Raw genomic sequence first — 14,436 nt, forward strand, 5'->3', positions numbered from 1 at the left:
ACATCAAATCTAAGGACTATTAGGAAATTTTTTTCCTATTTATTGCTAGGACACATTTAAATGGTTAAGGCCACTTTGACTCCAATATCAGAACAGAACAAAACAGAATATGCATATACAGCTTATCATTAAATACAAGCTGGTATTTATATGGAAGACAAAATACCACTTTATTTACATTTTGCGACCATTATGACAGATTATTTCACATTCAAAGCTTTTTCCTTCGAGGGATTATAGCATCTCACATTATCAATTATTACAGTATTATAAAACTTATAATACCTCTTTCTACAGAATGAAATATTCATTTCTGAGACTTTAATGTATTTTAATAAACTGTATTCATATACTGTATTTTGGTATCAAATGACCATGATCTATTCAGTTTTAAATTCTTTATATCATTTAACTTAGATCATCGGGACAAATCTTGCCAGGCGTCAATTTGTACAAAAATATTCCAGTGAAAACCAATCTTTGGTAAAAGTGTCGTCCCCTTGTCATACTGTACAGAAGCGCTTACATAAATGCAGATCTAGGCCTACGAGTTAAAACTTCTCCAAATCCCTCCAGAGGCGTGCACGTCGCGGAGAAGGCACACGGCAGGTCAAGGTCAAGTCATCTTAAGTACCAGAGGTGATTGGTTGACCTGTCGTGACTAACTCTGGAGGGTTGGCGCTAACGAGAGCCGTTTTTGTTATCGACCAGTATGGAACTTGATGCCTGGCCAGTATTGTCGTACTCCTCTACCACCAACGAACGAAGAATAGGCTTCAGGAAAGACTCAGCATGAAAAAGACGTCCCCGATGTGACTACCCTAGTGGACCGGCACGGATGCTATATTCTCGGACAGATGGTTTAACCGGCGCCGAGTATAAATAAACTCAAACTGACTGACTGGTACGAGTTAAAAGGAACAGGAAGTGTACATGTTACTATCTATAGATTATTAAAATTAAATTTTTTGACAGAGTTTTTTATCGCCTATGGTCTACATAACCAATTGAGTCTCTTAATCTAATTGTTTCTGCAGTTTGTTTATTTGTGTGTTAAAGATAGTTTGTTGGAAAAATAGCATTTATAATTTATCATTTAAATTGTGGCGGGAGAAGATTTATTTCCCTTAGATGCGCACTGAAACAATTGCGCATTCTCGGTGGAAAAGTGTGATTGTATCAAGTTCGCTGTACACATTTTCGTTCTAAGGTAAATTCTTCTCATTATCTTTTACCCTTTCGTGTTCTATTTAAGTCCAAAATATCAACAGATGTAATTACACCGTACTTTCAACAAAATTGTTACGGAATTCTCCGTTCGTTGCCGCAAAATTTTGATTTGTTTGACGCGCAGGCTCTGGCGCATCAAAAATTTGTCTTCTTTGCGCATTTGAAACATCAAATGCAAACAGTGCAGACGATGACTGTCCTTTCCTATAAAGAAGATTTGTGGACAATGTTTGCGATGTATCACATCCCTTCAAAAGTAACCATGTTAATTCCTAAACATCTATAATGCTGATCAATTAGAATCAATACAGATAAAATGGCCGGTCTTTCTGCTATTTTTAGTAACACAAAACTTGTATTACAAATGCCAGAATGTCCGAGGCTGCCACATTGCCCGAATCGAGCTTCATTCACACAATCAAACAATTGTTGTTTTCTGTAGCTAAATAGTAGAATAATAAATTAATGAGGGAAGGAATTGTAGAGCAAGAGTAATTTTGTCTAAAATATATTAGACTACTGAACAGTTTATATGTCATTCAAGGCAGAGATATCAGATAGAGATAACATGTTAGAATCTATCTCCAGTGTGTCTCTGCAGTTTTTTTCCCCAGGATTTTGGGAATATGTCCCATACCCATGGAATTGGGAATTTCAGTGATGTTTTGATAAAAATTGGGAAAAATGCATGATTTAAATTTTGCAGTAATTACACATGTAAAGAATCACTGTCTAGGATGGCATCTTCAAACATTTGAGCACCATAACAGTGAAGAAGCCCTTACTTTCAAAGATTTTTGAATTTGTTATTCAATATTTTTATTTTGTAACTTTCAATTGGGAATTTTTTCCTGTGGATTGGGAAAATAATACACTATTTTCAGTTGGGAATATGACCGAATATCGGCTATAAAATAAGTAAAAAAAAAATCCCTGCTCTGGTCTTGAGATATTTAAAGGTGACAACAGACACTTTCCGTGGTACTACCATAAATGTCATTTAAACCAACTTAATTTAGTAATTTTTGTTATTTAATTTAATCTTGTGCATTAAATGTCTTTGATATATTTATATATATATATATATATATATCTTATTATGTAACTGTGATCTATGTTGTTGCTAAAAATAAAAATAAAATAAATAAAATAAAATTGATCTTCATAAAAAATAACATATTTGAAAAGAATGCCTTTGTAAATTAAATAAATTTTGAACAAAAATCCTATTATTTTAAATCGTCCTATCAAAGTCATTTTTTATTGTTTTGTCATAAAATTTTTGGAATATAATATCTAGGGAACTGTGTCTCAGATTATGCCTATCTTTTCTCAAAAAAATATTACGTAACATCAAAAATTTTATGCCACTATTTTCACCATACATATTACGTAATTAAAGATAATTAAGTCAGTGATTGAGCTAACGAAAATCCCTGACACAACTTGCGGTAACATACTCCCAACAACTTTTTATGACCCAGTGACAATCTGTTGATTTATGTCATTTTATAGCAGAAATTTCTTCAAATCTTAACATGATATACTGTCCGTCTGGTATCTGTCTCAGATGTCACATGGCTATTGGAAAAATTTGAGGCACTCTGTGGGGGGGAAATGGAACGCATTTAACGTGCGACCGCCAGGGGTATATGGATTGTTCCTGCATCTTGTTAATCCATGAAAATGGCAGTTAATTATTTTGATGTTACCATAGTGTCAATAAAAAAGAGCAAGCAAAACAACTGCATGGAAATTGATGCTTTAAATAGTCAAATTGTATTCAGTAACTTTATTTCTTTCAGGTTTTGTTGCAATGTTACTGTTCATTGTGTCGTGAGGTTTGTAATGAATTCAAGCTTGGCATCAAGTGTTCAAAATGCTGTAGCCAACACTGCGACTATAAATACGACACAAATAAACTCCGAGATGATGGATGATGTAATGAGTGAGCCAAGCTCTCCAGAGAGCGCCTTTGATGCGTCGGAACTTATTGGAGATGAAGTTACATCGCAGTTACAAGCTGCAGGTACTTTTTGTTGTTACAGTATCAAGATTTAAAGGTGAGATGATACTGAGATTAGGACCTTTATAACCAAGGTACTTAAGTATAGTAAAATAGGCTGGTTAAGGGAACTTATAGATCTGTCATGACAGGGTTTATTCTAGTTTATTTGTTCTTGTAATTTCTCTCCATATTTGAGTGCTGCAAACAAAAACCTAACTTATTGAGTTGGGCCTTCAATTGTATATCTGTTAATTCAGTGATTTTTCTACTTATATAACAGACTCCGAAAAAAGGCCTCTTCCCAATTGAAATTTTCTTTAAAATCATGCAGTTTTCCCAAAAATATGAACTTAAACCAGCGTTTTTACTTCCCAAAACAGCAATTTTAGAGAAAAATTTTCCCAAAATCAAGAGGCTAAGGCCTCTTCCCAATTAAGTGAGAAAAATCACTGAGTTATTTAAATACATGCTATAAAGACCATACATTCTAAAGATTATGCTTGCATGTGGCTATAAACAATGTGTTTTGGTTTATGCTGAATAAGATTTGTATTTGCATCATCATCATCATCATGTCCTTCTCATTTTGTACATATGTGCATCATACATGTACAATGTATGTTATATTTTTGGTATAGGTTTTACCATTTATGATGTTATATTTTTTATTTGGGTTTTGTCTCACCTTGTTTGATATATCAGATACAACTTGATTGGTCTGATTCCACCATACATGTACATGTATATAAAATTTAAATAATGTTGAATCTTATCATAATCAACTCCTTATTGACACTTTGTTAATTATGCTACATTTATCTTTTACAAGTATGATCTGAATTGAAAGAAGGATTAGATATTTATTTATTTCAAGTTATTTGTTACATTATAACAATATAAACATTTCAGGTCCAGTTGGAGTGGCCGCTGCAGCTGCCATCAACACAAGTCGTGGCAAGAAACGCAATCATATGTTTGAAACAAATCCATCAGTTCGTAGAAGACAACAGACCAGGCTATTAAGGTAGTGAATAATAGAAACTTTAACACCTTGTGTAGGGGTGTTGGCAAAGTGGTTACGGTCATTGTCTGTATGCCACTTACCTCTTACCGATGTAGGTTCAAGCTGCGCCAGCGTCTTCAAATTTTCTCATGAGGGAAAGCTATAATTAAGCTTTTTGAATGTTGGTGATTCTACTCAGGTGTCCGTTTGTGTTTGAAATAATGCACAAAAGGGCACCCTAAGTCTTCCTCAACAGTTAAGCTGGAAAGTTGCCATATAATCTATACTGTGTTCGACATAAACCCAACAAACAAAACAAAAAACTCAATGTGGAAGGTTATAATTTCAAAATTAAGTTATACCTAATGCTTCAACAAGTGATCTACAGATGTTAACCCTGAACATGCTTAATATTCTAAATGGACTTGTCCCACATCCATTTTTGGGACTGTCCATTATCGATTTTAGGGATATCAATTTGAATATTTAAAATTTGTCAGCCAACAGTATAGAGCCTGGTCAGACTGCACGGATGTGCAGGCTGGCCTGGCTCTATACTGGTGGCAAAGGCTTAACGCTTTTGGTTCCAGCACTTTAAGGGTTAATACCGTTAATTTATTGATAAGTCTAACATGTTGAAATATAAAGATATTGTATTCAGAATTATTTACTCCTTGCTTCAAATTCTTGGTTCAGTGAGAAAATATCTAATGCTCAAAAATATATAAACAGTTTTACAAAAATTGCTGGTAATGCATTTTAGCAACCCTTCCTACATGCATGCAAGCATGTCATAAACTATTTCCTAGTACTGGAGAAGAGAAGTAAAAGTTAGTACATAATGGTAAGAACTTAGAAAAGAAAAGATGAATATTAAAAAGAGATTTTTTTAATTGTGAGTCAGTTTCATATATATTTCTAAAATATTAAAATGACATTTGCTAGACAGGCAAGAAAGGAGGATGGCCCAAGTAGCCAGTAAAAAGTGTCTAAAGAATCTAACATTTAAAGACAATAAAATAATTTTTTTGTTACATGTATTTTAAATTCTATTTTTAAAGGAAACTGAAAGCTTGTATAGAGGAATATACAACACGTGTTGGTCAGCAGGCTGTGGTTTTATGTTGTACGCCATCCAAAGCCATAAGTCTCAATTCATACAAAGTATTTGGATCCCAGCCTTTGGAAAATGTTGTAAGTTGTACAGATTCTTGAGTTTTGTATTCATATTTTGTTCTGGAATTCATTTCTATATTTCACAGACTTTGATTATATTGCATGATCCCTGTTCCCTGATATTTTTAAGAGATTTTTCTTTGTTTTAGCTCTTAGGTTTAAGTCTGCACAATTTTGTATGTTTTTGAAAAAATATCAGATATCGGAAAAAAATCACTCTTAAAAAGTAAAATTACAGTATTTAAGTTAATTTATATTAAGAACAATTTTGGGGCAAAATAAAAATACTTATTTGTAGTAAAATTAAGAATGGGTTCACTTATCAGAGATGTATAAAGAGAAAAATATACTTTGATTTAGCTAGCTTTACTTAAATTGTCTGATTATTACTAAATATGAACTAAACTTAACAAAATTTGAATGTATGTTGTCAGTCGCCCCAAGGCATTTTTTAAGCTGTTTTAGGAGAGGCTCCTGGCATGAATTAGAAAAATTAAACTCATTTTTTAGTGCAAGAAGTGGAGAAAATTTAAAAAGTTGAAAATAACTACCTTATACACAGCTTTTAAGTATTTATAGGGTATGAACAAATAACCCATCACTAATAATATGTTATGAAACATGTCAAAACTTAGTTTTCTCAAAAAAGATTTTTTTTGGGGGGCACGTCAGACTATAGTAATTTAAGGATCACTAACTGTGTGGGTTCAAACTCTGTCAGGGGCAAGCTATTGTTTCCTTGAACCAGAAACTTTATACTCATTGCTCAGTACTTGTTGGTTCGAGAGTGTCATTATAAGCTTATAGCTTCCTACACAATCAAACTCAAATAAATACTACATAAACTAAAGATATTTAATTTTCAATCAGTGTCATTATTGGATCACAATTTTAAAGTAGCATGCTCCCAGATACACGCTAATTTTCATGCCAATTTTGAAAATGACTATTTAACAGTAAAATATTGTGGAGTGAATAAAAAAGTAATTTACACGTTGCAAACAGCACTTAATCCACTTCAGATACCAAAAAGAGGAAAAAATATGCAAAAATAGTCCTCACTGTGTTAGTCACGCAGTAGAAATACTGTAAAATAAGTCACTTATTGCACATAACATGTAAATTATTATTGAATCATGAATGGTTTTTACTTTTCTTAAAATCTTAGTACATTTTTCTCAAGTTTGATTTTCTTGAACTATCTTAACTCATCTGGAGGCATGCAGCTTTAAGTAAAAAAAAATCCCATTTTGATTTGTATCCTCTTCTAAATTTGAGAACTCAAAATTTCAGATGAAGAACTGCAAGTCCACAATAATGCAGGATCTAGATGTGGCATTGGCAGTGCATGCTCCACCAAACAGCGATGTTTCGTTAACTTACGAGCTTCCACCACTTGCACTTGATGGTATACCAACACCAGTTGATAAAATGAACCAAGTAAATTTTTTCAAACTTTTCAGATGATTATACTGTACATTTGCTTTTATTTTCTTGCAACAAAGTGATTATATTGTGGTATAAAGTGTAAAATAAATATGTTATTCAATATCAGTAAGACTAAATTTAGATAATGAGATGTACAGCAAAGTCAACATTCAATAATGTTCATTATTTTATTGCTGTTGTTTTTTAGTCCCCTACCGGTTTAACCGGAGGGGACTTTAGGTTTACCCTCCGTCCGTCTGTCTGTCCGTCTGTCAGTCCGTCCGTCCACAAAACTGGATCCCGCGATAACGCAAAAAGTACTGAAAATATTTTTATGAAACTTGATATATGGATAGATGGCAGTATGGAGATTATGCACGTCTTTTTTTTTTCTTCCTATGTTGAAAATTCTGGTTGCTATGGCAACAAATAGTCTGAAAATATGGCAAATTTAACACATAAACTGGATCCAGTGATAACTCAAAAAGTACTGAAAATATATTTTTATGAAACTTGAAATATGGGTAGATGGCAGTCTGGAGATTATGCACATCTTTTTCTTTTCTTCCTATGTTGAAAATTCTGGTTGTTATGGCAACAAATAGCCTGAATTTCTGATTTAAATTTTTCAGCTTTTTCACTATATGTTCTTTATTAGTCCCCTACCGGTTTACCGGAGGGGACTTTAGGTTTACCCTCCGTCCGTCTGTCTGTCTGTCCGTCCGTCAGTCCGTCCGTCCGTCCACAAAACTGGATCCCGCGATAATGCAAAAAGTACTGAAAATATTTTAATGAAACTTGATATATGGATAGATGGCAGTATGGAGATTATGCACGTCTTTTTCTTTTCTTCCTATGTTGAAAATTCTGGTTGCTATGGCAACAAATAGACTGAAAATATGGCAAATTTTACACATAACCTGGATCCCGCGATTACGCAAAAAGTACTGAAAATATTTTTATGAAACATGATATATGGATAGATGGAAGTATGGAGATTATGCACGTCTTTTTCTTTTCTTCCTATGTTGAAAATTCTGGTTGCTATGGCAACAAATAGACTGAAAATATGGCAAATTTTACACATAACCTTGATCCAGTGATAACACAAAAAGTACTGAAAATATGTTTATGAAACTTGACATATGGGTAGATGGCAGTATGGAAATTATGCACATCCTTTTTTATCTTCCTATGTTGAAAATTCTGGTTGCTATGGCAACAAATAGACTGAATTTCAAGATTTCTGATTCTAGTTTTTAAGTTTTTTCACTATAAGTTCTTTATTTCTTAAGGTATTTTCTTCAAACTTTAAATATAAGTTGCTTGTCATCAACCACATCATATGTGACAATGTTTACAACTCTAGCACAAAATTTTTATCAGAATTACCTCCTTGAACTTAAAATTTTCATGAAAAAACATTGTTTTTTTTTTAATAACTTCTTTTTCTGAATGTATCTACTTCAAACTTCATATAAATGTTTCTTATTGTCACTCAACATTTGTGAGTGTTCAATACTTTAGCAAGACTATTTCCAGAATTATGCCCCTTTTGAACTTAGACTTTTTTTTTGAGAAATTGGTAATTTTTACTCCAACTTCTTCAATCATGATAGGATTTTAAAAATGTTATATTTTGATAACAGGGATGTTTAAAAAATAACTTTAGAGTGTCCTTCAGTCCGTCTGTCTGTACATAAAAACTGTTTCCTGTGATCACTTTTAAAGAACTTTTTCAACAAATTTACTTAAAATAGGAACATAAGTGAATGGCAAATGGCCCTTCAGAATGTTGCTTGGGCTCTTACCGGTAGGGGACTTATGGATTGCTTGCAATACTATGATAATTGCTTGTTTCTTAAGGTGTTTACTTCAAACTTTAAATATAAGTTTCTGGTCATCAACCACATCATATGTGACAAGGTTTATAACTCTAGCACAAAAAATATCAGTATTACCTCCCTTGAACTTAGATTTTTTAGGGGAAAAAATGTTGTCTTTTTTAAATAACTTCTTTATTTCCTAATGTATCTACTTCAAACTTCATATATATGTTTCTTATTATCACTCGACATTTTTGAGAAGGTTAAATACTCTAGCAAGACTATTTCCAGAATTATGTCCCCCTTGAACTTAGATTTTTTTCGAGAAACTGGTATTTTCACTTCAACTTCTTCATTCCTTATAGGATTTACTTTAAAACCCCACATCGTAATAATATGACAAGGTTGTATAAACATAATTTCCTTACTAAGCATGGAAACTTAACACATTACTGTGATATAGACAAACTTATTTTATTATGTTTTGTGGTTGATATTTTCAAATACAGACTTCATCCTCAAATTCATTATAAATGGCAATACACAGGAGTGTATGACAATTAAAGAACTTTTTGAGGGACCGGTAGGGGACTACTGTATTGCCCGCAATTCTATCAAATGCTTGTTGCTTAATACTTTGTAAGGATTTAATTCAAAATTGCCTATCATATAGTTTGAAGCATGCCCTTGTTAATCATAATTATGTCAGTTTAAAGGGACTCCACTGAGATTTTTTGACATGATGGGACTGAAATATTTTTTCCACATAAATGTACCATTTGACGTAGGTTTAGACCACTAATCTTTGTGCAAAATTTCAGATAATTTGCGCACTTTGTTTTTCCAGAAAAAATATTCAAATTGTAAAAAAATGACCCAAAATGAAAAGCCTTTAAACACTTTTCACTTAAATCGGGCTAAGAATAGCATAAAAATACGATTTTCAATTTATTTAGAAGTATATTTTTTAACCATTACCTTTCAAATATTTCTGTTTAAAGTGCCCCAGCTCATTTATGTAAGAAATTCAAATGTTATGTTTTTAGGCTTTTAAACCTAAGTGTCCCTTTAAGAGGCACTGCTATTGTTTTCTAGATTTTCTTTACTTGTAATGTCAGTGGTAAATTTGGATTATTAACTTAACTTTATGTTGATGTGCCAGTCAAATGTGCCTACCGGCCCCTTCTAAAACAGGTGACCTTCTTCCCATGGGACTTGGAAAACAGTCAAGTCTTTACCTTTCGACTGAATATGGTAGTTTTGTTTTGGCTCAAAAATAATTTTGGGATATTTACTTGTGGTATGGTGGCATTTAGAGGGGATCTTACTATTTGGCTTACAAAGTGTAATTTTGTGACCCATGTATTTTAGGCCCAATTACGTACTTTCATACCTGAGATGTTGAAATATTCCACTGGGCGTAGTAAACCAGCCTGGGGTAAAAGTGAAAGTCGACCAGTCTGGTGGCCTAATGATGTTCCGTGGGCAAATGTTCGCAGTGATGTACGTACAGAAGAGGAAAAGAAGAGGGTTAGTAAAATGTGTTTGTTTTGTTTCTTACTCAAAGTAACTGTCAAAGTAAATGACTCCAACCCCAAACTTATTTTGGGATCAATAAACAGGGTTACCCACATTGGGCCTATAAGCAACAAAAAAACTGTCTGTAAACTTTTCAAATGTTTGTCATTTTTGTGTTACTAACAAAATAATTAGAATGCAAATGTATAACTGGTCAATAAAAAATTGGTGTGTATGACTTGTAAAAAAAAGTGTAATGATAAAGAATAGCTAAGATTATTTTTAATCTTCTAAAAGAATGATTACATTAATTAAAAACTTATCTGGAGATAGAAATTGATATACAGTTCATATTGATGTATTTTAAATGGTACTTATTATATGTAAACAGGAGGGGGTTGAGGATTTTCAAGTTAAAGGTTTTTATGCGATATTATTCAACTGTTTTTAGGTTTCATGGACAGAAGCATTAAAATCAATTGTAAGGAACTGTTACAAGCATCATGGTCGTGAAGATTTATTGAACATATTCGGGGAGGAAGGAGCCGGTGCAGAAACTCAGCCAGCTTACCTCGGAACAATGGTACAGACTATAAATAATCCTGACGGAACAGTTTCAATCATACAAATAGACACAGGACCAAACAGTGTGGTCACACTACCAGATGGTACACAGGCAACTGTAGTACACTCCATGACAGCTGTAAGCTTTATCATAATACATTTGAGCCGTGTCATGACAAAACCAACATAATGGGTTTGCCACCAGCATGGATCCAGTCCAGCCTGCGCATCCGCGCAATCTGATCAGGATCCATGCTGTTCCCTATCAGTTTCTCTAAATGTGATAGGATTTGTAAGCGAACAGCGTGGATCCTGATCAGACTACGCAGATGCGCAGGCTGGTCTGGATCCATGCTGGTTGCAAACGCACTATGTTGGTTTTGTCATGACGTGGCTCATTTATGATTTAACCATTTGTAAAATGTTACCGTTAAAAACAAATTTTCAATGATTAGTATTATTAGGTCAAGAACTTTGTTGATTTTCTCTCTCTCACAAATACCCTGATACTACACCATTAGTCTCTGACTTCCAAAAAGTAATTTTTTGTGCTTTTATTTGAGGACATTTCTCTGTTTAGTCCAGATATATGGTCCATTGGATATCAACATATTAAGATTAAGAATCTTTGAAGTAAACAGATTACATAAGAACTAAGTCTTCCCCTTTGCTGGAAGCAAGGGTTGTTACCTTTGTAAAGAATAACATTTTATTTGATTTATTGAATGAGTTGTGAGTGACTGTTTTGAAAAAAAAAACACCTAATAAAAGGCTTATCAGTGGATATCTAATTATTACTGTATATGAAACATTTCAGTAACAAAAATTGATTGAAATATGCCTTAAAATTTTGTATGCCCTTATATACAAATACAGATACCTCAAGAAAATATTAACCATGTGAGCCAAGATGTAAGTGGTGGTTTACAGGCTATGGATACAGCATTAACAGCTCAGCAATCACAAGAGGTTCAAGCCAACTCAGCCATAGGCGAACTGCCAGGTGGTGCATCTCTTACCATCAGTGGAGGCCGTTTAATCCTGGCAAATGGGGAAAGTGCCCCGCTGACAACTGATCCAACCAGTATGTTTGTGACTTGAAATGTTTTATTATGTCCCCCTTCGAAAAAGAGGCGGTATATTGTTTTGTTTGTCTGTTTGTCAGTAGACCACATGGCTTTGCACTTGTTATCTTAAAAATTATTTATCACAAACTCTTTATATTTCACATACTGATAGGTCATAACTACTATTGATTTTGGGGTCACTAGGTCAAAAGTGAAGGTGACAGGGGCATTAAATGTCAGAATGGTTTCCGCTCATTATACTAATGATAGCTTCCATTCAGTTTCAGGTCATACATTGGTCATTATTTTTCTTTTTTCATAACTTAACGCTTCCATGTACCCATTTATGGCATGTTTCTATAACAAAATTACCTATAGTATGAGTTAAGAGCTAGAAAGGGGGGTCAAATGTGCCGTTTGACATTTCTTGTTTCTCTTTGGCACCCTGGCATCGGCGTCACAGTCTTTGTGTTTGCATGCAAGTTTGCATTTCCAAAGCTACTTAAGGGATTGGGTTGAAGTTCAAAATTATGGCCAAATTTGAACTTTTAAAAATTCAACATTAACCAAGCTCTTGTGTTACTTTCAATCACTGAGAATAGTCAAGCATGCTGTCCGACTCATAATTGATAGCTCTTGTTTCATAATTAAGATTAAGAAATGCAAAATATTTTATGATTTTCTGTGTTTATCACAATGTTTTAGCATGCAACAAATGAACTTCAGGGATATTTTGGATTTACTGTTTTGGACGCATTCTATGCAATTTATGTAAATTCTAAGGTGTTCCTAACTATGTGTTTAAGGTCGTTGACTTTAAACCACTTGCCCCTTACCGCTGTGGATTCAAATCTTGACAGGGACTTGAGATTCTTTCATGTGAGGAAGCTATCTAGCTAGCTAATGGATTGTCTGTGGTTTTGCTCAGATGCCCGTTTGTGCCTGAAATAATGCGTGGTAGCGTACCTGAGGTCTTCCTCCACCTGCCATCAAAAAAATTAAATTTTAAGCACATAACGCTAAGCTAGCTTACATTATCTATCTATATAAATTGATATTTCAAAGCATCAGCCCAAGCAGCCTTAGATTATATTTATGTAATAATTCATAATCTATAACTTCAAAATAATTGTGAAATTGCATTTCTTATTTCAGCTGGAATGATGTCAATACCTGTCTCAATATATCAAAGTCTTATGGCATCCCAGCAACAGGGAACACTGGATCTAGGGTCCACTGGTCAGGTGGTGTTCACCCAGGCAACTACCACCCAGCAAGTCCAGCAGCCACAGATTATCACACAGCAGCAACTAGAGCAGCTGCAGCAGCAACAAACCCTTCAACAGCATTTAGAGGCTCACCAGGAGATTGTACATGTAGGGGAGCCTCTAGGTGTACAGTTAAATCAACAACATATACAAGGTGCCAGTGGGGATGGATCTGATAGCTTGATATCTACAGGAACTGTTGCATGTAAAACTGAGACTTCATAGTTAACAGACTGTTTGGATATTTAAATATGTATTGTATATTTGTATATAAGAGCCAATGTGTTCAAATTATGAAAATGAAATAGAAAGGGAAAATAACACCCCCTTGTAAAATGTTCTGGTCATATAAATGTATCTATTGAAATGAAAATATATCTCTGAGGGTTTTAGGTGTTTGAAGTAAGGGGATATTGGGATCTTTCTGGGCACAAAATATCTTAAAAAGGATTGGGTTCATTTCTTTCTTGTGGACTAAGTCTTATAAATTATAGGGAAAATTTCCAAATAAGTATTAACTGAATAGTGTAAAGTGGTAAAGTGCACAACATGTTGTGTATTCTTATCTTTGTTTGAACTGGAACCAGGTAAGTGTTACATGGATATATGCTGGAACGACATACACTGATGGATATGAAAATGCATTCGTTTTTTTTTTTCTTTTTTATAAGGAAGGGCATATTTGATTTTTAAGTATTTTGCAAAACTGAAGGACACGGTTCTAATAATGTCTTTAAAAATTGGTAGTCAAGGCCCCTTCTATTGTTTTGAGTTTAAGTTCGAAAATGACATGGTTACCTGCATTCAAAAAAAACAAACCCGCGGGGGGGGGGGGGGGGGGGGGGGGGGGGGGGGGGGGGGGGGGTGTTTTATGAGCCATGATTCAACTGGGGAATTTAAGATCAAAATATGTCCCTCCATACGAGGACTTGTCGGGAAGTCAGTGGAGATTTTCTTCAGTTTAGTAAATCTTTGTGTATTGACCCATTATGCCCTGAATGCAAAAACCCTTTTGCTAAATTGACAGAATCTTTGAAAAATTGGGATTATTTTTCCCATTCTTGAAACTAAGGCTTGTTGAATTTTTTGCTTCATTTGTGGAGGTGGTATCCCGTGATTAAAACTAGGGCCCTAAATCCCCCCATGCATCCCTCTTTTGGTGTCAGGGTCTGGGGGAAAATCGCCCCCAGTCCCTAGAAACATTAATTTAAATAACTTTTTTATTAAAACCTTTAATGTTTGCCTGCAAAAAAAAAGGGTTTTTGGTCATCATCAAATGTTGTTTTCTTTTTTACTTTTTTTCAACAGCCCCAACCCCAAATTGGTAAAAATTTTTTTTCCCAAAAAT

General features: G+C 34.0%; 1 protein-coding gene across 2 annotated transcripts; it reads left to right on the top strand.

The window, feature by feature from the left end:
- Positions 1–1,118: 1,118 nt before the first annotated feature.
- LOC132755619 (DNA-binding protein P3A2-like) lies at positions 1,119–13,403 on the top strand. Of its 2 annotated transcripts, none has more exons than XM_060746511.1 (9): positions 1,119–1,210; positions 3,036–3,259; positions 4,148–4,262; positions 5,303–5,435; positions 6,711–6,857; positions 10,043–10,201; positions 10,641–10,892; positions 11,630–11,837; positions 12,976–13,402. In XM_060746511.1, exons 2-9 carry the CDS (start codon positions 3,079–3,081, stop codon positions 13,311–13,313), a joined length of 1,533 nt encoding a protein of 510 aa, XP_060602494.1. In that variant the 5' UTR covers positions 1,119–1,210; positions 3,036–3,078; the 3' UTR covers positions 13,314–13,402. The 2 variants fall into 2 exon arrangements, with proteins under 2 accessions (XP_060602494.1, XP_060602495.1); XM_060746512.1 differs by lacking the exon at positions 1,119–1,210 and adding an exon at positions 1,358–1,486 and having other exon boundaries at positions 12,976–13,403.
- Positions 13,404–14,436: the final 1,033 nt, after the last annotated feature.

This window comes from Ruditapes philippinarum, unplaced genomic scaffold, assembly GCF_026571515.1.
Source record: "Ruditapes philippinarum isolate M1 unplaced genomic scaffold, ASM2657151v2 ctg1836_1_1_1_1, whole genome shotgun sequence".
Lineage (NCBI taxonomy): Eukaryota > Metazoa > Mollusca > Bivalvia > Venerida > Veneridae > Ruditapes > Ruditapes philippinarum.